Here is a 25,158-nt window from a genome sequence, read left to right as displayed (position 1 = left end):
CTTCTCACAGGCTTTTTTTTTTTTTCTTCTTTTTTTAACCATCCTTTTCATTCCACTTTTCAACTTTTTTTTTCTTGTCCTTCCTTTTGTTGTTGTGCATCCTCATCCGCCTACTGTTGTTCTCTCTCTCTCTCTCTCTCTCTCTCTCTCTCTCTCTCTCTCTCTCTCTCTCTCTCTCTCTCTCTCTCTCTGCTCTACTATTCTACATACGAGAAGTTTCTCTAACAATGTATACAATTCTGTGTCACAAATGTATTGGTTTCATAAGTTTCACTCATGATTCTTCCTCCCGTTTTCTTCTCAGGCAACAGAGAGACCAGCAAGTTACTAGAGTGAATACCAGCCGACGATTTTCCACCGCCTTTCGCTGACAAAATGTTGACATCCTCTCCACAAACAAACCCCGAGTACTTGCATATGTTCCCCCCCACACAGCACTTTTTTTGACACTAAAGATTCTGTTTAAACAACTACCGCTCCATCACGTCCTCCTTCCACGCCTCAACACCCTCCATCCTCCGGAACGACCTCCATCCTCCATCCACCACGCCCCTCCACCCACCTCTGTCACCTTTAACGCCCTTCAAACTTTCCCATTACGCAGCCCCTGATAATTGTATCCCTCGTCCTCCACCACTGTCTCTCCTCTCACTCCCTTGATCTCTCTCCGCCTCGGATAGACAGGGATCATATTCTCAAAGGTTCCAGCGACCTGCGGCCACTTGTTACTACAGCTCGAGTGGGAGTTTTTGTGGTTTTTATGGGTGTTTTTATGGTTCCTGTGATGACTTAACAAAGATTCTCCAACACTCTCCAACACAACCGGGAAAAAGGCACGTGAGAACCCAATTAAAATCTCTGTAGCCTTTGAAAATAGACCTTGTGAGACCCTAAAGCGTTTCCTTGCAGTATTCTCTTTCCCAGCTTACCTTAGCAGAATCCCGCCACCACCGATCCCCTCCCCCCCCCATCCCCGACAACACCACAGCCAACAGTTCAGCAGACGTGAATCCTCCCTCACTCACCACAAAAATCGCTTCCTCCTCACCTTTGTGGCACACATTCCCACCTCTTCCTTTCCCGCCACAATCACACTCTTGATTACATTCTTGAGGCCGTTTAAATCTAACCCACCAAGAAGCCGGACCACGCACAGGAAGGAGGAAAATATGGCAATACTAAATACGTATACTCGAAACGCACTCGTATCGCACAAGTTTATGATGGGGGGAGTTGTAACGTGGATGCAATTATAATTTAGGTGGAAAAGAGCACACGTGACTCGTAAAGCTGTAAATAAACCTGCACACACACACATTGCTGACAAATGATGCACCTAACTCGTAATAACTCGTAATAAAAAAAAATATTACTATTTTATGACTTTTTTCTTTCCTATTAAGTAATTTGGGTACACTACTTTCATGACTCATTGCCAGAACAACCGACGCTCATTTACAAGTGTACGTGCGCACATGCAAATAATACATGATATTCCTCACTTGTTGCATGAAATACCGCTACTTCATAACCTTTCTTTACCCGAAAAATAATTCATGTGCGTTATTTTCTTGAGTTACGGCAAGACCAACTGCCCACAATGGTCTTAATCCTTCAATTACCAGCATGCTTTCATCATTAAGGGGGTCTTGCAGAGGAAGGAGAGAGGTGAGGGAACAGTCAAAATGCAGAGTATGTGTTTGTGTGTGAACCACGAGGCATGGAAATGTAAGAGGAAGCAGAGCGGAAGGAGGAGGTAAGAGTGGAGGTGCATGGCAGGCAAACAACCAATTTTCTGAACGGTGATATGATTCTTAACTTATGAGAAAGAGTTTCCTCAGTACACTATGCCGAGTAAATTAATTGGAAGAAGACAATGACACTGTAGCTGGTTATAATCATTATCTACTTGTTTACTGTATATTTTTTTTATTCTGTCTTGTTTGGTTTTGCCTTTTCATGTTCACCAATTTATTTACTTATTTCTTGTCTCTGTATCAGACACAGGTAAAACACAATGGACACCGATGAGAGAAGTTAGTAGACTTAAAGGAGAAAAAGAAATTGGTCCTCGATTAGAATGAAATAGATAAATGGAATAAACTTAGTCATATCTTATACAGAGACTGCTACAAATAGGCCTGCTATCTTCTTACCTCTTTCCTTGCCTTTTCCAACTTTTTATGTTCTTGTGTTCGTCAGGACACTAATGTCTACAACCACAGGCGTCTATCTGCTGGTCCTGGGAGACAAAGAGCCACTAATTATCCTTGGTTTCAAAAGAAGCTACACCTTCGCTATACCTTCGCTCATCAGTTAAGGAGGGAAGCCACTGGATGGAGGATGCTTGTTAGTGACTCATAAAGCTTATCGCGATCTATTGTCTTTAAAATGATACAACACTGCGCTTCACCACTACAACCATTAAGAATGACGTATATCCTTAAAGTCATGAAGCAACTTTGCAGCAATCCTTTCTTATAATGGATTAATTCCAAAGCAGATCCGTTATTTCGTAATGTCCAGTTTAGCAAAATGAAATCTACGGGACAGAAAACACTAACAGTCCCTCCACCTGAGGCGTCCCGCAGAATGGCATCCCGCGATATGTTGAGATAATTAATCACCTGCTTAATGTCGCTTCCCCGTTACCCACCTGCCGGCCACCTAGATGCACCGTATGGAAGCTGCTACTGGACTAAAGATTCACTACGCCATATGGAAAAATAGCTCCAAGCAATTGTAATTTCCAGTGCTTCTCACTATTCTTTGATCGCCTGCCTAATTCCCTTGAAATGAGGGAAGAGATTAGCGATTGATCAAATGTAGCAAAGTAGTAAACGTAAAGACAGACAACCACAATAATCGTAGTTCCAATATACCATAACTACTGAATTATCATTCTCTGTTCATTATTGGGTTAAAATCACCGACATCAGCCAAGTGAGGCATCTTCTGGTTTAGTAACCTTATAAGAGACACTACAAGAAGATGATTTGCAGCGCCACAAAACTCTCATGAGGCGTCGACAGTTGGGGAAGTAAGTGATGGGAACACAGAAGTAGATGACGTACAGGTGACTTAATGCTCAACACAATTCCAGTAAAGAAGAAGAAAGAAAATATGGCGAGGCAACTGAGTAGACAAATTGGGCAGAACAGACCGAGCGAACAGGGAAAGTGTGAGTGAGTGGTCGGAAATCGCAGCTGTCAAAATTAATAGGCAATCTCGACCATATGTCCCTTGGAGTAGCGGTCATCCAAATCTCTCAGCTCACGGTGCCGCCAAACATTAGATGCCTAACCACAGGAAGAAGAGACCAGTAACAAGACACCCACACACTGTCACTTATCGTCCCCCCCACCAAAAAAAAAAGGAAGTCTTAAACATTCTTTCCTTTCAGATGAAGAAGAATAAGCACTGTGTACCTGCGGAGTCTCAACAGCTGGAAATGATGGGAACGCAAGATACAACTAGAAGTGTCCAGTTCCTTATATACGAGACGGAAAGAGGATCGCCTTCTGGAATCCCGCTACTACACACAATTCTCAAACCAGATTATGACACCCCATTCTTCTCCTGGGTTACATCGCCACTGGACGAGGCGGAGGGCGTCATCTGCCAGCCAGAACACAAGCGTAGCTGGAGCACATAACCTCATCTATCGATGGAATTCCCAGAGTCTTCAGGGAAAAATTCACGGCTTAAATTTGACAAACAGGTTCTATCTATAGCTGGCGGCGCAGGAAGTGATATCACGACCCAAAGAAGATCAGTGGCGCAATGCCGATTACTGTAATGAGCGGAAAGGTGTGCTGGCTGGGCCTGGCCGTGACCCCTCAGCCCCATGCCGCGGAGGACACAGCCGAAGGACAGGAAGGCCTCCCTCCCTCCTCCATGATCAGCATCTAGGCAAATGACGGGGTGGCGAGGGGTAACACGTGTAAGTGGCCACCTCATGCAAGAAGTTCCGGTAGTGCTGAGAATCACTGTGTTTCCAATGTCAGCATCAACGCTAATATTATAAAAGTGCGAATCATCCAATTTCCATGTTGTCTTCTCCGCGATACGTAATGCAAAGGAGGAAATGACTTCTAAAAAATATCAAGCGAGGTGTGATGTGGATAGTCGGTCTATTCGCAAGCATCAGTGAGTCATGGCCGGCCTTCAGGTGTCCATCCTTAATGCCCTTAGTTACGTAAACATGTGTTGGGCATATACTCTCCTAGACAGTGTATGGAAACTAAATGAAGTGACCCGGATGTCTCTTTGGGCCCTGTGCAGTGGGATTACTGGTCTTTTAGCAACCACAATAATCTGAAAAGAAAAGGGACAAGACTAACTACCACGTCAAGTCCCAACTTGCAGTGCGTACTTCACTCTTACCTATAAAAAAAAGTTTACAAGATACTACATATATGATATTGAATGTGATATGAAAATTCCCTGAGTGGCTGCCATAATGAAGGACAGTAAGCTGAATTACTTCACAGAAGACCTCGTGTTGTCCTTCATTTCTCGACGGCGACTTACCTAACGCACAGGGAATGAAGCACCCGCAAGACTGAGATCCTAAACCACCGCAATAATAATGTAACTGTACCAGAATGAGTCATTTACTGTAACCACTGAGAGTTTTATCGATGAGTGATCGCGGGTGTCTCCTCAGCTGTATAATTTGTCAACGTGGCACTTATCACCACCAACTGAAGGATAGTCAAGGCAATACTAATACTTCAATATAACGTTATTAAGAACAGGTGCCGCAATGATACAAAATTAATACAGCTGAAGCACATGACAGCTTCGTTACTAACCACTGGAAACTGGCTCGTGCTGCAGCGGAAGTCATATGGTACCTGGAATTACGACAAAGCGCTACCTCTCCCACCAAAAAGAAAAAAAAAATTATGTGCACAAGGATCGAACTTACAGCCTTTGTGCCGCGAGGAGCTTTATCACCTGCTACCTCGTTATCGGTCACTGCAGCAAGAAAGGCGTCAGGGACATTCCACTCGAGGACAAGCTCTGTAACAACCGGATGCGTGCCGCCACACACCTGAGCCCTTCCGCACATTACGACACCGCGGCTTGGATACATCTTATTGTGTGTCGTATATTGATGATTTGTGGCTGATAATGAATTACGTGAAGGTGTTTAGTGTGGAGAGAGAGAGAGAGAGAGAGAGGAGAGAGAGAGAGAGAGAGAGAGAGAGAGAGAGAGAGAGAGAGAGAGAGAGAGAGAGAGAGAGAGAGAGAGAGAGAGAGAATGGGGGCTAGGGGGAGAGGGGGAGACAGACAGACTGACAAGGGCACACAAAATCACATGTACAGAAATGCAAACACATAAAAAGGAAGATACATAAAAATAAACTGAGCTGGTCTGAAAAAAAAAAAAAAAAAAACGATTTTATTAACAGAACACGGTAGGAACAAGAAAGATCGTCATGAGGCATCACAGTCGCACTCAAAATTACTTTTTCAAAACTGAAGATATTTTTTCTTATTTAACTGAGCGAAAAATCCGATTCATTAACATCTTTAGCGCGACGATTTTGTAAGCTTCCGTACACACACTAAAAGATAATGGCTTGTCTTGTCTTGCCACTGTATTCATTGTTTCTTCTTGTGATAAGTGGATTCAGTACGTATCAAATGACCTCTACCACCATCCATTCTCTTTACGGAGCGTGTGCTTCCTACTAGTCCTTGATATTTGCAAGATTTTCCTTATTGGTTTCTTCCTCTTTTGCTACGTCAGCCATCTCATTACTGCTCCACCCTTCCTTCTCTTTCCCTCCACTCCTGCCCTACATCTCATCCCACCTTGCCTCCGCCTCCATTCCTTGGCTTCATCCAGACTCTAATGTAGGTTTAATAGGCAAAGGAGATAGCGTGGATGCAAAAGGCACCACAAGGATTCCGATATGCCATATAGAGATTAGAACGTAGTGTGTATGCCTCTGCTGGCCATTCGTCACTCCCACGCTCAGCTCCACACCTCTATTCTTGTCTCTCTATACGAACCCTAGCCTGATCTCATCCTCGTCTCCATACCACTGGCGCCTTCTAGTATCGCCCTCACCGTGTTCACCACCATTCACCAAGAGTTATTGTTAGTGTTCCCTGTCAGCGCTTTTCACTCTGGCGATATAAATGACTTTCTAATGTGAGAAGATTTGTCTTTTTTTTTTTCATTTTTGGTGCTCTATGGTCTTGTTGTTCTGGTGGGTTGAATCAACCAATCAGTTAGTAATAATGGGCTCAAACTTGATAAAGTTATATTTGAAAAAAAGAGCTAGAAAGGAATTGGTTTTCAAATAGAGTGGTAGATGAATGGAATATACTCAGTAATCAGATTGTTAGAGTTGATTCATTAGAAGCCTTTAAAGAAGATTAGGCAGATTTATCGATGAATAAGATTGGTGGAAATATGTAGATGGTATCTTTCATTCAGGGACTGCCAACTGTAGGCTAGAGGGCTTATTGCATCTTCTCTTATTTTCTTATATTTTTAATTATTCACTGATGCAACGCCTGTCACTTATTTTCGCAGACATGAAGGAAGGAACCAGGCATGAGAAACGATTTGTCCTTTTTGTTCTTGATTTATCCTTGACGTGTGCGTGTGTGTCTGTGTGTGTGTGTGTGTGTGTGTGTGTGTGTGTGTGTTGTGGGTGGTTAGTATTTGGAACCGCCGCCCATACCTGCACATATACCACTCGCCGCCCCCTCCACTCCTACTCGCCGTGCCCACACACTCACAGGTGCAGTCCAGCATCACTTGAACCTGAACAGTGTACGCAGCAGAAGAGGAGGGTGCAGTGCCCTTCAGGTGTAGGTGTGACCTTCACCTGGTATCAACTGAGCCGCCTCCTACTTGACCAAGTCTTGTGGATAAATAAGGGCCGATTGTAGGAGCTTCGAGTTACTGATATGAAACCAGTCTGCTCTGCGTCGTCTAGGCAAAGTGTAATGCAAATGTTAACCAGTATCTTCGCTTTTTTTCATTTCTTTTAAGGGAAACTGGAACTAACAACCTCTTTCTCTTCTTCCTCTTGCCTATGACTTCAAGTGCTTCAAGAGACAAGACAGCCCGGAATAAAAATGGACAACTTTTTTTTGGAGAATCATTCTAAAACAAAATTAATTGGAAACAGCATTTTTTGTTTTTTCATGTCTTGTGTTATCTTCCTTGACACGTAAAAAAAGATATATGACTTTCCGACGCCTTTTCATAAACACCTCAATAAAAGCCACGATGATGAAACCTCCGTAAATAGTTAAAATAGTCATAAATATCAAGTGTGTTGGACTCTTTTCGTCTGGTCTGGTACCGTCCCACACACTCATGCTGGTCACACTGCATATGAAAACATTTTTTTTGCGGAATTTAAAACTGGGCTCTAGTAAAGATGATTCTCAAAGGCTAAAAATATTATTAGTCCGTTTCTCATAATGTGTTTCCTATTAATGACATCTTTGAAAAAACCGAAGGGACTTACAAAAAGAGCCTGTTATATCAAGTCAAGACGTCAAAATGTTTCAGAATATGTAGGATGGCAGCGATATGGTAGACAGGAAGGACATTAATGAGCCACAGTACCTTATGAATCCTTATCTTCCCCAGAGATAAAGTCATTGCCTCTGCAGACCAATTATTGTTGTCATCTGTGCTATTATTTGTAGTAATGTCTACACTACTTTTCATTCAGCTCCCGGGCATGTTTGTTTTCTCTTAGGATTCAGATTAAAATAGTACCTAACTTTCTTGCTTTACAGCTAGTTCATGGTGACAATCTTTTTCTTTCACAGGTCAAATTTAGTATAAATCAATGGATATTTGCATTTATTTGAGGAAAATCTTGTGAACGTTTTCATAAATATACACAAAAACCATAGACGCTCGACACTACACCTTTTGGTTGACGCCCCGAGAAAATCGTTCCGATCCAAGGCTGCCCAGCACAGGCGTGTCTGAGGGCGAGTGGGTAAGAATCCCAGTCATATCTAAGGGTCCAGAGATGCCAAGGAGCAGTGTGACCGAGGCTTTAATGAGGTTTTGTAGGTATAACTATTTCCCAGCGTGAGCACAATATGTGAGACGCGGCCTGACAACTCACCACGCCTGCTGCGGCCTGGACAGTTATCCGCAAACTGAGAAATACAAGCTTTTCATGTTTACTATTTGGCGAACATCCGCGTCCAGCAATCACCTGCATGCTTCCATTGCGTGCTGGTTTGCGTGCAGTCCATGGCGTGCTATTTCCAGCAATAAACTTTTCCTAGGCGATGGTGTGTGCCGTGAAGATGGAAATCAAGAATATTATTTTGAAATATCTCTCCGCTTAAGTTTTAAAAATAAGGTAAAAAAAAAAAAGTTGAACAACCTCAAGTTCGGCATTTCTGTTCTTCCAAGCAGCTATACTCGAGCGGAAACTGCAAGACATTTACCCGGAAGAACGACGAAGAAACGGAAGCAAAAGAAAAAGAAATACTGTACCCGGTATGCTTAATGACCTCAGTTCCTGCATGGATAAGAAAGCATTATATACCATTCCAAGTTACCTGACACATACATGGAAGAACCAGAAAGGACATCTTATACTTGGCACGTGTGTCTACTATTTACCATCCCACTTTCGTATAGTTAAGAAGGCATCATCACTCGTTACACGTAATAACAACAGATTCCTCAACCATTCTCTCTCTCTCTCTTTCTCTGTTACAGGTGGAGGTGGGAGAAGAAGGTAAAGGATTTGAGAGGAAGACTAATAAGGATAGGTAACAAAAAAGGAGGAGTACATAAGAAGATAGGAACATCAGACACCAGAAAATCAAGGCTATTTACTGAAGGATACTATGAATGATAAACTACGTGTGGGAGAACAGGATACCGAAGAGGAGAGGAAGGAGGAAAAAAACAATAAAGAATGGGAAAGTTTAAGGAAAAGAAACAATAAAAGAAGAGTAGGATGAGAAGAGACTGAAGAACATGAGAGAAAAGATGATAAAGAAAGAAGATGGGGATACGACAGAAAAGATGAAAAATAGTAGTAAAGAGCAAAAAGAATGAAAAATCAAAGGAAAGGTTGAAATTTAAGCGAGAAAAGAATAAACCAACAATGAGGAGAGAAAATTTATAGGAATTAGTGAAGACTGAGGAGAGAGAGAGAGAGAGAGAGAGAGAGAGAGAGAGAGAGAGAGAGAGAGAGAGAGAGAGAGAGAGAGAGAGAGAGAGAGAGAGAGATGACACAGTTTCAGAAGCCACCTATGAGAAAAAAAATAATTAAATGTGTGAGAAACAAGTCTCCTGGTGGCCCAGATTGGAGGAAAAAGAAAATCTGAACACTGAAAGATTAATTTTCCCCGCTGCTATCGAATCCAGTCCCACACCCCTCCCTTCCCCCGTCCCCCTCCCTCTGCGCACTCACGCACCCACTGTCTCCACACACTCACGCCCCCCCCGCCGCCTCGCTCACTCGTTAACGCGGGCTGTGCTTTTGCGGTTCTCGTGATGCGCCACCACAGTTGCCTCCCGCGACACTTCGTAGTCACGTACGAGAATATGTATACTCACTCCTACCTCATTTGCGTCCAAGGACATAAAAATGGTTCACAAATATGCTGCGGTGATCGTTTACTGCTATATTCCGGAGGCGTGGAGGCGCCGCTTCCTCACCGTGGACTTGGCAATCTTCGCTGCTTTTATTCTTCCGTTTATGTGCGTTCATATGTAAAACACGTGCGGAGTTTTGGCATATGGTTTACTGGACACATACTCGCGCACACTCACACACACACAAAAAAAAAAAAATGCTTGCACTAAACCCAGCGAGTGAACAAGATAACAATGACAGCCTCAAGAACTATAACTATAGGTAACACTGTTGAGTACATAGCGCGCGCACACACACACACACACACACACACACACACACACACACACACACACAGTAGACAACACACCTTTCAGGTAACATAAACTTAATTAACTGCATAACCCTTTTACTGCTACGGTATTCCTTCGTTACTATTTTGAACGGCGCAAGAATTGTTATCATGGACACAATAAAAAGAAAGAGAAGGTAAATTTCGTCTTTCCTCGGCTACAAAACAATTTAAGAGACTGTAACATAAAAAGATAAATAAATAAATATCTAAAATGATGTAGGTAATCATGGGAAAATATCAAGCAGTAAAATAGTTTAAGTGACGTAGAAGGTGGATAAAGAGATCAGACAGATAAATAGCAGCATCAAGGCGAGGCAAGAAGGACACAAGCGCTATACATCACCCAGCCAACAGCACTTACTTGACGGCTTCCTCGTACAGGTCCAGATACTCCTCGTAGCGCTCCCACACCTCCTCCTCGAACAAGGAACCTGAAGTGTAAAAAAAAATATCACATTATGATCTGGGAAGAAACTTAGATTCCGGAGTAAAAGAAGAAAATTGCATTATGAAAAGCTCGTACGTGATAAAAGCAAAAAAAAAAATTGTGGTGTAAACTAAGACAGGAATAAAATTGTGTGTGGGTGTGTAGTGAAAAAAAGAATGAAAAGAGAACTTTTCTGCCGTATTGCTATGTCTTTCTTATGCATGACAAAGACAAGGAAAAGAAAGAAAATATAGTGCAAAATAAAAAGAAAGGAACAATGGACATGTAAAGTTTTTTTTTTTGCCACTACCACCTTATTTTCATCTCGTAATTTGTCATAAAAGTGCACTTACAAAACAAATACAGTTGCAAGTCTCATGTGTACCTTACTTAGCGCCCCAGAAAACTATTGGGAAGTTCAGAAATAAGAGATTAGTAAATAAAATATTTAAAAAATCGAAAATAACTTATATGAATTGTACGTGTTGTTACAATCTAACCAAACATTGGGTAGCTGCCACTAAAACTGTCATAACAATGGTCATATTAGGTGAATCACGTGAAAGTTGAACAAAACACAATAACGTTGGATACAGGAAAAGTATAAGAGTTACCAGGATGTGGGAAAAGTAATGCTTCAGATTGGTGTTCAAAAAATCACCGTCAGTGCATTCATCCCAAATCCAAATGTTCTTCGCACGGAAATGTTTCGTGGCTGTGGAAGACTATCTGGTTCCGCGTGCCAAGACGTGATAGTCCGTGTCCTGTAGGGGTTCCAGCAGCGTGAAGAGCATCATACCTGCTCCCTATACCATCCATCAGTCAACGTCACCCGATCGTCATCAATTCCTCTCAGACGTTTTGCCTCACCCAGGCTCCTCCCCACCCTATATCAATCTACACTATTACCAATAAACTCTAAGGTAAAATAATTCACTTCGACAGGTAACAAATGATTCATATCGACATGCTGCTTTCACTTCCCACGCATCAGATGAAGGAGAGAAAACGTTCTTCCATCTAATATATCGAGGGATAGCTAAAACTCGTATCATCCACTGGTCGTCTTGTCATCCGGTGGGCAGACGACCGTGAAAGTTACGTGAAGATCTTCCCTCCCCACCTCAGAGTGAGTGAGTCACGTCTGCTGCCTCCCACACACTGCACCGCACCCATTTGTCTGTACGTACCAGCGGCCCTTTCCCAGGCGGGGATGAGCACAGGGACCACGCTGGGCTCAGATAGGGAGGAGAGACAACAGGTGTGTGCTCATAGTACTTAATGAGCACTTACCTATTGGACTCCTCAGGTAATTAATCAGGTAAAGAATATGAGTTTTCTTACATAGATGATTGAGACGAGGATGTCCTCGTGAAGTGAAATAAACAAGTATTTCGTCAACAACGTAAAAAAAAAAAATAATAAAAATAATAATAATAATAATAATAATAAAATAAATAAATAGATAAATAAATAAAAAACTCACAATCAGAGACCCAGACCTTGGCAGAGTAATAGCAGCAGATGCGACACCTGTAAAGTCAGCACACTCAGGTGGACAGGTGGGGAGCGAATCACGGCTTGTTACACACATTCAGACTCTATTACACAGACTGAGGCTCAATTACACAGACTAGGACACCATTATGCATCATAAAAGCCTGCAGACGGACAATTATTGAGATAAAAAAAAAAGAAAAAAACACAACAAAAAAACAGTGTACCAGAGGACGACCGGTATTGGCAAGAAGAGTCCCTTGAGGAGCTGGCGGGCGGTAGATTTTGGCCGCTGAAGTCACGCTCCGGTCGGTGTTGATGGCGCTCTGGGAAGACTGCAGAGTCAATTTAACGAAAACGGAGAGTGATCCGTCGCTGCGTTTCCGTATCTCGGCCTTTCTGTCGGGGATGTTTCTTTTGGCTTTGTTGTTCCTCTGGCAACAAAGATGAAGAGCCAATGATTGAGTTTTTGAGATTTGCTGCAGAAACTGGTCACTACCGCTGGCAGGAGGAGTACGAGTAATCCTTGGTTGTATGTGTATGGACAGAGAGAGAGAGAGAGAGAGAGAGAGAGAGAGAGAGAGAGAGAGAGAGAGAGAGAGAGAGAGAGAGAGAGAGAGAGAGAGAGAGAGAGAGAGGGAGGGAGGCTGCGTAACCTTTTTTTTTTTTCTTTCATGTAAACGAAACTAACCAGCAGAGGTAGAAACATTATACTAAAAATATTCCGTAGCCACTCCCTAGACAGGATCAGCAAAGGCCTGCTAAATGTCTCTCTCACAAAAGAAAAAGGTATCAAGGTTTGATACTCCTCTCCTGAAACACCCCAAGTGAGAGGAAGTCGGAAAAAAAAAGTCAAAATGGTGCAGTTACAAAGCGAGAACGGACGTGTAGTGGTGGTGCATTTGGGTTCCAGTGATACAAGAAACACACCTACTTTACCCTCAAATCACTACCATTACGGAGGCAGTGCAGCTCCAACAGGATGGGCCGTGGCGAGTCTGTCTTCCTCAGAGCTCCCAGAATTGCAACATGAAAGTATCAAACCTGACGCGTTAGTGTTTGTGTGTGTGTGTGTGTGTGTGTGTGTGTGTGTGTGTATGTGTGTGTGTGTGAAGTAGCCATAAAGTGCGGAAAGAGTAGATAATTCTTTTTGTTGAGTGTCTATGACTTTACTAAAAGGTAAGAGTGGATCTCTCTCTCTCTCTCTCTCTCTCTCTCTCTCTCTCTCTCTCTCTCTCTCTCTCTCTCTCTCTCTGTGTGTGTGTGTGTGTGTGTGTGTGTGTGTGTGTGTGTGTGTGTGTGTGTGTGTGTGTGTGTGTGTGTGTGTGTGTGTGTGTGTGTGTGAGTGTGAGTGTGTGCGTGCGCCCGCAAGTGTACAGTATATATGGCTTTATACTTACTTGTTAGGCAGGAAATAACTGAGATATCGCAAATGCAAATGGAGTAACCACAAAGAGAACGCCTTTTGAATAATTTATGCAGTCCCTTTTGTTTTACGGCTTCATAAAACCAATCAAGTCACGAAAGGAATGCAAACTAACGACAATTAATTCAAGAACTACGTTAAATCTGAATTAATGCATTGCTAAACCTGTATGTGTGTGTGTGTGTGTGTGTGTGTGTGTGTGTGTGTGTGTGTGTGTGTGTGTGTGTGTGTGTGTGTGTGTGTGTGTGTGTGTGTGGATGAAGCACTGAAGAAGCTTGTAATTCGTAACAGCACCAATTTTGTGGTCGGTGTGCTTGCCTGACTCGTTTCGTAAAACATCGCTGGAGTTTCTAGACCAGTGCTACGTGAATTAAGCCGTAAAAGCACAAATATAAACGCAAATCCACACACATGTATTTCTTCCTCTTATTTCCTCAACTTAAAAGAGTAAAACCTTGTAGCTTGAATAAAGTTGAATACATACACTCGTTAACAGTTCCTCGGCGTCTCCCTCCCCCTCAAACTTCTTGGAAATGAAGCAGACTAGGAAGGAATACTCATACACCTATCACGTCATCAGTGTCTCTACCACATCCTCACCTGGACCCACGAGGGAAGAGACACCTATACCAACCACAGGAAAAGTATAATGTTGCGGTCTCATACGAGTACCTGAGCTACAGCCAATAACACAGGTAGGGAAGGGGAAGCAAGTCATCAAGGATATCTAAATTACACGGTAAGGAGAGCCGAGGTGCCTAAAATGGCTCGGCAATCATTGGCGGGCCGCAGCACGGTAGACCTGGTTAATGCTGAGGCGCGCCCCTCCTGCTGATGCTGACTGTGCTGTTGTAGGCCTATCATGCTCCAACATCATTTAGGTTTATAAAAGCTGAAGAAGTAGTGTAAGATGAATATGGTGATGAGGTTCTTACAGACCCAATAATCAATGCCTCTCTTGAAATCCCAACCTACCGCCTCGTCTCCTCGCGCTGCCGCTGTGAATGATTGGACGATTAGACTGGACGAGCTAGAAGACGTTCCCATTAACCTTAACCCCAGCCCTTGGGTGCAGCGTGGCAGTCATGAGTGTGAGATACTCCAACAGTGAACGTGACGACAGGAGACAGCTGACAGATGCGGTCAACGTCCACCTTAACAACAAACACCTCATTTGCATCTGAGTAATGAATGATGATATCCGGAGTCCCTTCCCTCCCACGGCCACGTCCTTCTCTCTCTCTCTCTCCCTGCCTTCCCCTTTCTTCTACCCTTCTACCCTCTTCCTCTTTCTGTGGTTTTCATGTCTAGTACACAGTGGCCACGCGCGGACCGCTCTGCCCCGCGGCGACGCTGTGTGCTGGTGATGCTGGTGGCGGCGCTGCGCTATTCATACGAAACAAATCATGAAACTATTTTGTACGACGTCAGTTTGGTGAAAACATAATGCGTCATTATTAAAAAAAAAAAAAAAGTACTGATTTTGAATGCATTTACTTCCTTCTGGTCATGAATGAAGAAACTTACTCCTACCACTACCACTACATATTTGTTACATATATCAACTCATTTGTGTAAGAAAGATAAAAGAAATCCCGTTTGCGCCCATGCCTCCTCGCTGTGCCCGGCTTGCCTGCACCGCAAACCCTCCCAGCCACTTGGGATAATTGTCTCGGCGCTGTTTGCGGAACTAATGCTTCCTGCCTGCTCCGGGAAACACTTCCCCAACAGGAAGTGACAGCGGGCACAGCCTTGGGAGGGTTGGGGTGGTGTGGTGGTGATATATCGAAGTGTCGGGATAACCGTGCACGTCTAGCCGTTAAGCCGCCAACAGTGCTTGCTGCTTCCTTCAAATGGATTACAGGTTAATAAATGGGACTCCTGGAGGAGCTTCTGAGAACACTATATGTTTGCAACAAAACCCTATTAAAAAAAAAAAAAATGGTATATTAGTAGTTTGATGATATGTAGCTGCTTATCTAAAGTGAATCACACAAACGTCACCAGTCACTATTACCATTATCATCAGCTCCACAGTCACTGTCATCAGTAACAATACCGCAGCGGTGCTACCGTTGTATCACCTCACTTTGCATTTGTGTGGCAATTGGAAATGAAAAAAAAAAATTAACTGGGTGTAAGTGAATATTAGTTTTAAGTATTTTAGTGAATCACAAAATTTTTCTTTTATCTCTTGTTAAGTCATCAGTTCTTACCATGGCCTCCAATCAAAATTATTCTCAAACAACAACAATGCATCATGAACACACGAGCTCCATGTCACGCACTGTGTGTGGGTGTGATACTGGTCTTTCAGAAAGTCTGCTGCTCCCACATAATGTCTGCGGTTTATAATTTTCCGGCAATAAGTTCACCAGTAAACTACGGACATCACTCTATAAACGTGTGAGTATTTGCCGCAGAGACGTGAGATTACTGCACGAGTCTTTCATCTTTGTTTATGAGGAGGAAGAGGAGGAGGAGGAGGAGGAGAGAAAAGAAAACCAACAACTACGACAAAGACTATAGTGATGATGATGGTGATAGTGATGACAGTGAGAATGGCAGTGAATGTGGATGTGGCAGCGGTGGTGGTGGAGAGGGTGGAGAGTTTCACAAAGATGAACAAAATCATTACTGCATGAGAGTGTGAGATGCAGTGTGGGCAGGAGCTGCGTGTTAAGAGGAATGGGAGGCGAGGACAGGAAGGCATACTGTACGTGTAGCTTAGACAGAAGAAGACAGAGGGAAGGGAGGGATGGTGACACAGGCTAGACGGAAGGAAAGATAAAGCGAGGTCAAGAGAAAGTGAAAGTAAGATGTAAGAGACACCGGAGAAAAGAAATGTATTGTAAAATCGCTTTTAAATTGATGAAGTTATGACCAGGCAGCAACAAGGTCGTATGCCGCTGTCTTATACTGTGAAAGAGAAAGATATGTAAAAGATATAAGAAAGGAGAGTTAGAATTGAACATAACCAGGGGAAGCAAGAGCAGATACAGACAGGATAAGATGTGATGCTAGAGGTAGGTAAACAAAATAATGTGCAGGAGCAAGAGACGGTAAGAGGAGGCTGGGAAGGATAAGGAGTGAAGGCTTAGGTCCAATGAAAACACTTGTGCGTACATCCATCAACAGGGGAAAGGTTATTCGGCGTACATGACTTGCATAGTAAACCAACGCCTCCCGTGGCCGCTGGTGAAGAAGACAGGAAGAGAAAAGGAGTGGGGAACTGAGGGTCGGGAAGATCGTGACTGGGGAAAGGATAGGAAGGAGAGGGATCCATGAGGAGTTCACAATCTCCACTGACCACTCTTTGCTGCACTTATCTCTGCCTCGCCACTCTCTATACGCAATTGCTTGGTCTCATCTTTTCCTGGTAGTTGTTAGTGTTCCTGTTTTAATGGCCTACTCTCACAGCACCACCTTCTATGTTTCGCATCGTCGCGTGTTTGCCAAACCTTACCGTCAAGATATCTTCAGATAAAAGATTAGGATGACTAATGACATTTACGTAAGTCTCTCTCTCTCTCTCTCTCTCTCTCTCTCTCTCTCTCTCTCTCAATTGGTGGTGTGTGTTATGTAACACTGCTGTGGTTACGATTTACCTCCGTGATTTTAGGTACCATAATAACAATAAAACAAACACTGTATCATTGACCATGGACGACCAACAATAATCTAGCCATCGCACCAATCGTAACGTGAATATCTTGATAACCTGAGATTACCTGTATGTCTATGGGAAATGTGTCACTCTACTAATCGTTCACGGCTCCCACCTGGCGAGGCGTGACCAGGAGCAGGGACGGGCGGCCAAGGCTGAGTGAGTGCGTGCAGGTACCGTAAGCTGCGCAGTTCCGGCTGTGCTGCATTGCGGGTATGGGCGGGGCATGGCGGGTGATTAGTCTCGCTGCATTTGCTTTATTTCACCCTGTCATGAGCACCTCCAAGCCATACGGTGCCGCTAGCAATGCATTTGTTTGCACAGCCGCGTGTGTTTGGAATGGTGCAGTCACAGTCAATAATCGAATAACGTGCCGCACTCGCTTTCAATTGTTTAGCGTTTTCATCATCACCTATAGGTCATTCAGTCGTTTGCTTTTGTAAGGCGATTGTAAGCATATCAGGGGGGCTTAAGATTGAAGAGAAGGCTAAAATAGAGAAGAGGTGAGTGCGGTAGATTAACTGACTTCTGACCACGACTTTATCTGACGATGTTCATGTTAGTAATCATATTTTATTTATTTTTATTTTCCACTTTTCTGATGGACCGGAACCAGTGATAATATGATAATATAAGAAATGAAAATGTTTTTTTTTTCTGATTAACTATCTTTAATAACGCCTATTTGGTCACTTCCCTCCCAAAAATAAACAAATAATTAAGTAAAAAGTGGTAGGAAATTATATATGACAGGTCTTATGCAGATCACTATTTTCCATGAATAGAAGTCACGTTGGAGTAACATAGCATGGCTTAAAATGAAGGAAAAAAGGGAAGAATACTCACCCAGGCATGTGTTCTCCGGGTCCCACGAGGTGACGGCGGCATCCAGCTGAAAGAACAATACAACGCTGTCAGTCAACACAGGTCTATACTCCAGCACAACAAAATGACGCACACTTGATACCGTAAAACATGACAAGGATGGAGAAGGAACCAGGTGCCTTATCGTACCAGTTTCCAAGTAAATAAAAAAAGAAACCAGATCGAAAATTTACTAAAGTCAAAATAATGGATGATTTATTCTGAATGACAGACACACAGACGCTCAGTCACAAATGGAGACAGAATGAATGGCTTGAAAGATTAATAGATTCCAAAATAAATAATTAGGTAAGGTAATGAGCAAATGGATCAATATATGGATAAATTCAAATTGACAGGATGACACAGAGAAAAATAAAACAGACGGATGAAGATAGATGTATGAGAGAGAGAGAGAGAGAGAGAGAGAGAGAGAGAGAGAGAGAGAGAGAGAGAGAGAGAGAGAGAGAGAGAGAGAGAGAGAGAGAGAGAGAGAGAGAGAGAGAGAGAGAGAGAGAGAGAGAGAGAGAGAGTCACACACACACACACACACACACACACACACACAAACAGACACACAAAAAAAAGAAGAAAAAAAAGGAAAGAAAACTACTTTTATCTCACGGACTCCAAACTTTTTTTTTTTATCCATTAAATCAGTACGCGAGCCTTTGATGCGGAAAGCTTCATCAGATCAGTAAGGCAGCGGTGAGGGAAGCCAGAAGCGGGAGATCTGAGCCGCGGGCCTCGTCTCACGTCAGCGAGTCCTGGTCCGGGGCGCTCGCTAAGAGGATATACAAACCTATTCTCTTGTTGACACGGGAAGGTCGAGCGGCCAAGCGAGGAGGGAAGCGCCAGCATACAAAGACAAGGTTTCCGCAATGCTCATTAGGGAGACGAAAGACTTACTAATCTAGTTTGCTGCTGCCTTGGTTGTATCATTAGCACTGATGTATCCCTAGAGGCTGCACACAAGCTTCAACTTTACATTTTCCTTTTCTCAAAAAACAGCAGCTGTTTGAAAATTATCCGACGAACATGTTTACTTAATTATAGTATAGTTATATAAGCTTAAACTTAACATTAACATTTTCCTTTTCTTAAAAACAGCAGCAGATTAAAAACAATTCCACGAGGGCTTATAATTTTATAACGCCTGTAACTTAGTATAGAATTATTTACCTTTAAGGACTAGTGTTCATTTGATATTGTGTTGGACAACGCTGTAATGTACAAAATTCTAGTTCATGACTATGGGATCAGTAAACTTAATCACTTGCTTGCATGATTCAAAGCTGACAATTGTGCGTAAAGATGCTAATACCACAAACTCAGGTCTTAAATGCTTTCATTTATACATTATTATTAGCATAATCATGTCGACTACTGATAAAACGCATTAACTTTGTCCTCACAGGCCTCAGAGTCTACTGGTGCCTGACAGGTGTGGGGATATCGTAATACTTCATTATCTGGCTGACACCTCACACCTGTCAGATGTAATACATTCCACTCTGTGAGCAGCAGATACAGGTGTCTCTCTCTCTCTCTCTCTCTCTCTCTCTCTCTCTCTCTCTCTCTCTCTCTCTCTCTCTGAGGAGCGCTCAGTCCTAGACCTGCTAAAAGATTAAACCTATATTTACTTGAATTGCGCAATTGTTTTAGGTACTCAAGATACGTATATACATGAGATCTCTGCTTAAAAGGCTTATGTGTTTGCATTCTACAAGATTTTTTTTTCTTATGCTGATTAGATTTGGACGAAGCTATACCTGTTGTGTGTGTGTGTGTGTGTGTGTGTGTGTGTGTGTGTGTGTGTGTGTGTGTGTGTGTGTGTGTGTGTAGTCCTGCTGTCCCGCTGTTTCTGGCCCTAGCTCTGGAGGGAGACGGTGATGTATGTATGTTTGTATGTACGTAAAAGGCGCCATCTCTCTCTCTCTCTCTCTCTCTCTCTCTCTCTCTCTCTCTCTCTCTCTCTCTGCGTCAAATGCGTCGCGACACACACTCGAGTGCTCAGTAACAGAATTTGGCCTCATTTCTCACAAACCTGTCTCAAATTTTACATGACACGGACAACAACGTAACATACATTAAAGGTACTATGACAGGTTGAGATTGGGGAAAATTTATCGCGTTATACAGCACAAAGAGTTCCTTTTTAAGACCAATGACAGGTACTTAGGGAGTGTGAGTGATGGAGGAGAGGAGGAGGCCGTACTGGATGACGCGGGTGTAGATGTCACTCTGTAAGGAGTGAAAATTTCCCCACAAACAAGTGAGTGGTCAGAGTAAAAGTAACACTATGGAATTTCTCGAGAAGCAGAGAACGACTTACGTTTCGTTTTCTCCAAAGAGAGTTTCAATGAAGAACTCTCATTGTTTCTGGTGAATTAAAAAAAATATATGATGATCGCAGTTTTGTTTCAAGTCTAGTACATGAGATTACCTTATAATATCGTATGGACTAAGTTTTCGTTTATTTATTTATTAATCTAGATGTTTATTTATCTCTTTACTTTTTTTGTTGTTGTCCTACTACTAGTAGGTATTTAAGGAAGTAAAAGATGCCACACAAACTTATGTTTTCTCACAACAAAAACCAATATAACAAACAGACAAAAATATCCTGTTCTTTTGTTTTCTTTCTAAGTAAAAAGCTATTTGAATGAGCATATGTGAGATTAAGTCAGAAATGACGTCAGTGCCAATTATTTCTGATTCCTCAATATATTTTCCTTCTCATGAACACTGCTTGGCTTCTACTATGCGTCGCACACACCAACAGACGTGCAGCCACTCAGAAAACGGCCTAATGACTGCCAGATAGAGCCTACGACAACATGTGCGCCGTTATCTGCCGGGATTACTGATGTGTGTGTGTGTGTGTGTGTGTGTGTGTGTGTGTGTGTGTTATCCTCTTGGAAAATAGTCTTAGTCCCAGTTTTAATTCCGTCCCTTCTGTTTTCTAATCTATAAAAGAAGGAACTAATGTCACCCTGTGCAAATGCCTGGCGGTAGTGCGGCTTCATACTTATTATTATCACCGACCAGAAGCTCATTATGAATTAGTACTCTAACGCTGACACGTGCCCGGCCTGAGGATGAACACACGCACAAGCTGGGGGTCATGGAACTGCCTAGCCACCACCCCACGCACAGAAAAGGACTCACTCTCTCTCTCTCTCTCTCTCTCTCTCTCTCTCTCTCTCTCTCTCTCTCTCTCTCTCTCTCTCGTGGGTGGATGAAAGGAGAGTCTCTCGCCGCCCGTCCCTCCATCATGCCTGGGAGTAACTCGACCCTTTGTGGAGGCTGGCCGGCCACCCTTTGAGCGCTGGTTGGCTCCACGCTCTTGACACCACTGTGTACATGCCACACGCACATTCGCATTAAGGTTTAGGATCAAAGCAAAGAAGGAGGCATGATGCAGGACTCAGGCTCCACGTCAACATTCCTCTCATGTCAGAGTGTTAGTCTGAGAACATGAAGGGAGAATAAGTGCGAGCAAAACGAGGCTATGATGAGGGAGGGTCAAGGGGCTGCTGCTGTTGTAGTTTGAGCTGCTGCTCCATGTAAGGGGCCTTTGCTGTATCAAGTCAGGAATAAGTTAGGTGGTGTATACTCTTACAGCCACATTCTCTTCAATATATTTATACCCTACATTCTCTTCCATATATTTATACACTAAATTAAACATAACACTGGTATTTTAATGTTTTATAATACGAGTGTTTTTTTTTTTTTATGCGAAAGGGAACACTCTTACTTCGATAAAGTTGGATATAAAAAAGAGAAAAGAAATTTATTTACAGAGTTTTGAATTACTGGAAGAGACTACGTAATCAGGCTGTTTGTGACAAGTTAACAGGTAGCTTTTAATGAAAATTAGATCAATATATGGATTGGGGTGACGGATAGTTGGATATAATTATTTATATTTCATTCAGGGAATCCCATGTGTAGGCCTATTGGCTTCCTGCAGCTTCCCTTAGGTTCTCATGGGCTCATATAATTTTGCCAGATCTAACCGTGATGGCGCGAAAATAGCAAGAGGTAACAGATGATCTACTTCCCAAAGCGTGTGACAAATCCACGTAAAACTGCAGTCTTCGTCATCGGCCTACGTGATTCCACTATAAGCCACACTCTCCCCGGTGGTTGGGAGGTGTTAAGCCACATATCCGGACTACACCGTACAAAAGGCGTCTTGATGGGGTTGCCGTGTTGTACTGTAAGGCCAGAGCTCCCCGCTTTCGTATTCTCTGCTAGGCAAACAGGGGGATATAATATGAAAGTAAACATACCCAAACTGCCTCTAACCGGCCGGGAGTTCTACCATGAATCTCCTCGAACTCGAGTACTCTAGCCAGTATACCATCACTACTTAAAGGTAAAAACCCCTTAGAAATAATAAAACCAGCCTCCTGTAGGTATAAAAACAGCAATGATTGATGAGAGCGGCGTTCTGAAAACCAGTCACAAATAACAGTGAGAGGGGAAAGGGGTCGACACGCACCGATTCCACCAGCTGGTCAGAGAGGGCGATGATGGGTTGCACGCTGTCGAAGAGGAGCTGGTGTTCATAATGGCTGACGGAGGACAGCCGCCGCAGGTGCTGGCCGTACACTTCATCCACGCACCTCAGTCGCCGCCCCAGCGTTCTCTCCGTGGCTGCGAGGACGTTGGCCACCCGCAGACGAGTATCAGACTCTGTGAAGGAATAGGAAGGATTTAGGTCTGCGGAATGGGAAGGTAAGGTTTTCTGACTAAAAAGGAAATATAACTTCAGATTTAATTTTTATGTAAGATAGGTTCCGGCTAACGACAATAAAAGATGACAAAAACAAAGAGCAACTGAAATGCCACTTTTCTGTTATTAGTATTATTAAAAGACAAAGAAAATAAAAATGTCTGCTATTGTATGTGTGTGTGTGTGTGTGTGTGTGTGTGTGTGTGTGTGTGTGTGTGTTTTGCGTGTCAAGGAGTCTCGTCAAGGGCACACAGAATGAGCGAAAAAGAAAGCCCAGTCCTAGAAATCAAATTATAGATTGCAAAATGTTGATCAATTTAGTTGCGGAAGCGTCTTGATAATCCTCTATTGAAACAGTTCAGGTCGTGAGAAGGAGGAAAAGAGAGAAACAAGCAGTGTTCCAGAGTTTGCTAGTAAAAATATAAAGAAAGGAGTGGTGTGTGTGTGTGTGTGTGTGTGTGTGTGTGTGTGTGTGTGTGTGTGTGTGTGTGTGTGTGTGTGTGTGTGTGTGTGTGTGTGTGTGTGTGTGTGTGTGTGTGTGTGTGTGTGTGTGTGTGTGTGTGTGTGTGTTTACCCATTTGTAATAAACTGCCTACAATCTATAATCAGAATATTTACAAACTCTTTGCGGTATAAATTTTAAGCATATACTAATTCCTTTAACAGTTCATGACTCTGATTAAGAAATGTAAGGTACAGGAAGCAAAACTACCTACTAATTTTCACAGTCGTCAACATTTTACACATTTTGAAATACTGTATTTTGTGTTTCATGGCTGCTCTAACGTGCGTATCACTAACACAATTACCTCCCCGACCCTTTGACACAATCTTCCCACAGCACAGCAGCTGACGTGGATTTCCCATGAAGCAGGTGGAATAATAGCAACCAGAGGCATGTGACGTAAACTCCTTAAGGCTATCATGAAAAACAGAGCACGGATGATTTGTGATATTTGTCCGCAGTAATCAGACAAATGCACCGGAAAGCCTATGTCTGCATGGCTAATTTATGTTATGTTATCTTAGGTTAGGTTAGATTAGGTTAGGTTAGGTTTAGTCTGGTTAAGTTGGATTATTTTAGGTTAGGTTAGGTTAGGTTAGGTTAGGTTAGGTTTAGTCTGGTTAAGTTGGATTATTTTAGGTTAGGTTAGGTTAGAAGGTTAGGTTAGTACATAAGCACACTGAAAGTCACTTTTTTGTTACAAGGAGGTTCTTTTCATGGGCTTGTTGACCTATAATCTGGCGGAAGATGAAGTAGAGACGGCGTCACGACATAGGCTGGTTTCCTGCGTCACCTCATTCCAACACTCCGCCTTCACGCCACGCCCTCACTCACTACACCCGCCTCGAGCCTTGGCCTACCTGTCAAGTTTCGTACCTTCTTTCCGTTCTGTCGACATTACTTCCCTGCATGTGATATTCGTAGCCACACGACACCGCACACCACAACACGCTTACCACAACCTTTTAAGAATGTTTACGAAACTGACACCTTTAAATTTTCGCCGATGTCATAATTCTTCATTAATTTTCTTCTATAATTCTTCATTCACAAATACTAATGAGACCACGCGAGGGTATAGATTGTGGGAAACATGGCACTACTGAATGTATTAATATAATCTTGTAGGATTCAATATAGCATGATGTATGAGAGCAATGCCTAGTTAGTGTGTATACGGCACTACGTTACTGAAGTTTGTGGCACTCTGCTGAATCAAAGTTAACTCTTTCTCTGCTAAAGACAACATACCACGTGCCGCCTTATGTGAATGGCCCTAAATGATTTTACACAGGAAGTATATATCTCCAGGTGGCGCTGATATTGTCGCAGTGTAGTTTAGCAGTGGTAATATTGTGGTGGTGTACTGTGGTGTGTGGTGGTGATGGTCATGGCACACTGCTGCCCTGCGGTGTGGTGCACTATAGAGTGGTGTAGTGTGGTAGTAGTGTGGCACAGTGCACTAAAGAGCATGTGGTCATGTGGTGTGGTGCAACGTGTTGTGTGTGGTGTGGCGCAGTCTGGTTTATGCAGGATGGAGTGTGGTGTGGTGCAGTCTAGTTTGTGCAGGGTGGACTGTGGTGTGGTGCAGTCTGGTTTGTGCAGCGAGGTGTGTGGTGTGGAGCAGTCTGGTCTGTGCAGCACGTTGTGTGGTGTGGTGCAGTCTGGTTTGAGCAACGAGATGTGTGGTGTGTTGCACTGTATACAGCTGTGTTGCGGGGTGAAGGACGCCCACCAGTCACTCTCCCAGAAAGTGTTTGTGCCGCCGCCGCACTCCCTCCCTTTTACAGAGGCTGGAGTGACCTTTGGGAGGGAGAGTGTCAGCCTGGAGCTCCTCGCGTCTGCCCGGCGTCAGCACTACTTTTTTTTTTTTCGATGCTCCTTTTAGACATAACCTTACTCACTACTACACCCTTACTATGCATTCATTAATCCAAAACATTCCTCTGCGTTCCCTTTCAGATTTTTTTTCCGCAGAGCTATGATTATGTTCAATGCACTCTGTATCCTATAGAGGCCCTCACTAAATATCGTCCTAGAACCAGTGTCCTCAGGTAAACGGGACAGCAAC

General features: G+C 43.2%; 1 protein-coding gene across 1 annotated transcript in view; it reads right to left on the bottom strand.

Annotated features, from left to right (window-relative positions):
• LOC135108312 (uncharacterized) overlaps positions 1-25,158 on the bottom strand; it is a 117,862-nt gene that overhangs the window by 27,757 nt on the left and 64,947 nt on the right. Inside the window, exons 3-5 of the mRNA XM_064019144.1 lie at positions 22,349-22,542; positions 17,818-17,863; positions 10,316-10,385 (exon numbers count right to left, since the gene is read on the bottom strand). Coding sequence (XP_063875214.1) covers positions 10,316-10,385; positions 17,818-17,863; positions 22,349-22,542 — 310 coding nt within the window. The remainder of the gene's footprint in view (positions 1-10,315; positions 10,386-17,817; positions 17,864-22,348; positions 22,543-25,158) is intronic.

Source organism: Scylla paramamosain, chromosome 17 (genome assembly GCF_035594125.1).
Source record: "Scylla paramamosain isolate STU-SP2022 chromosome 17, ASM3559412v1, whole genome shotgun sequence".
In the NCBI taxonomy this organism is placed as follows: domain Eukaryota; kingdom Metazoa; phylum Arthropoda; class Malacostraca; order Decapoda; family Portunidae; genus Scylla; species Scylla paramamosain.
This window is presented reverse-complemented; position numbering and strand designations above follow the sequence as displayed.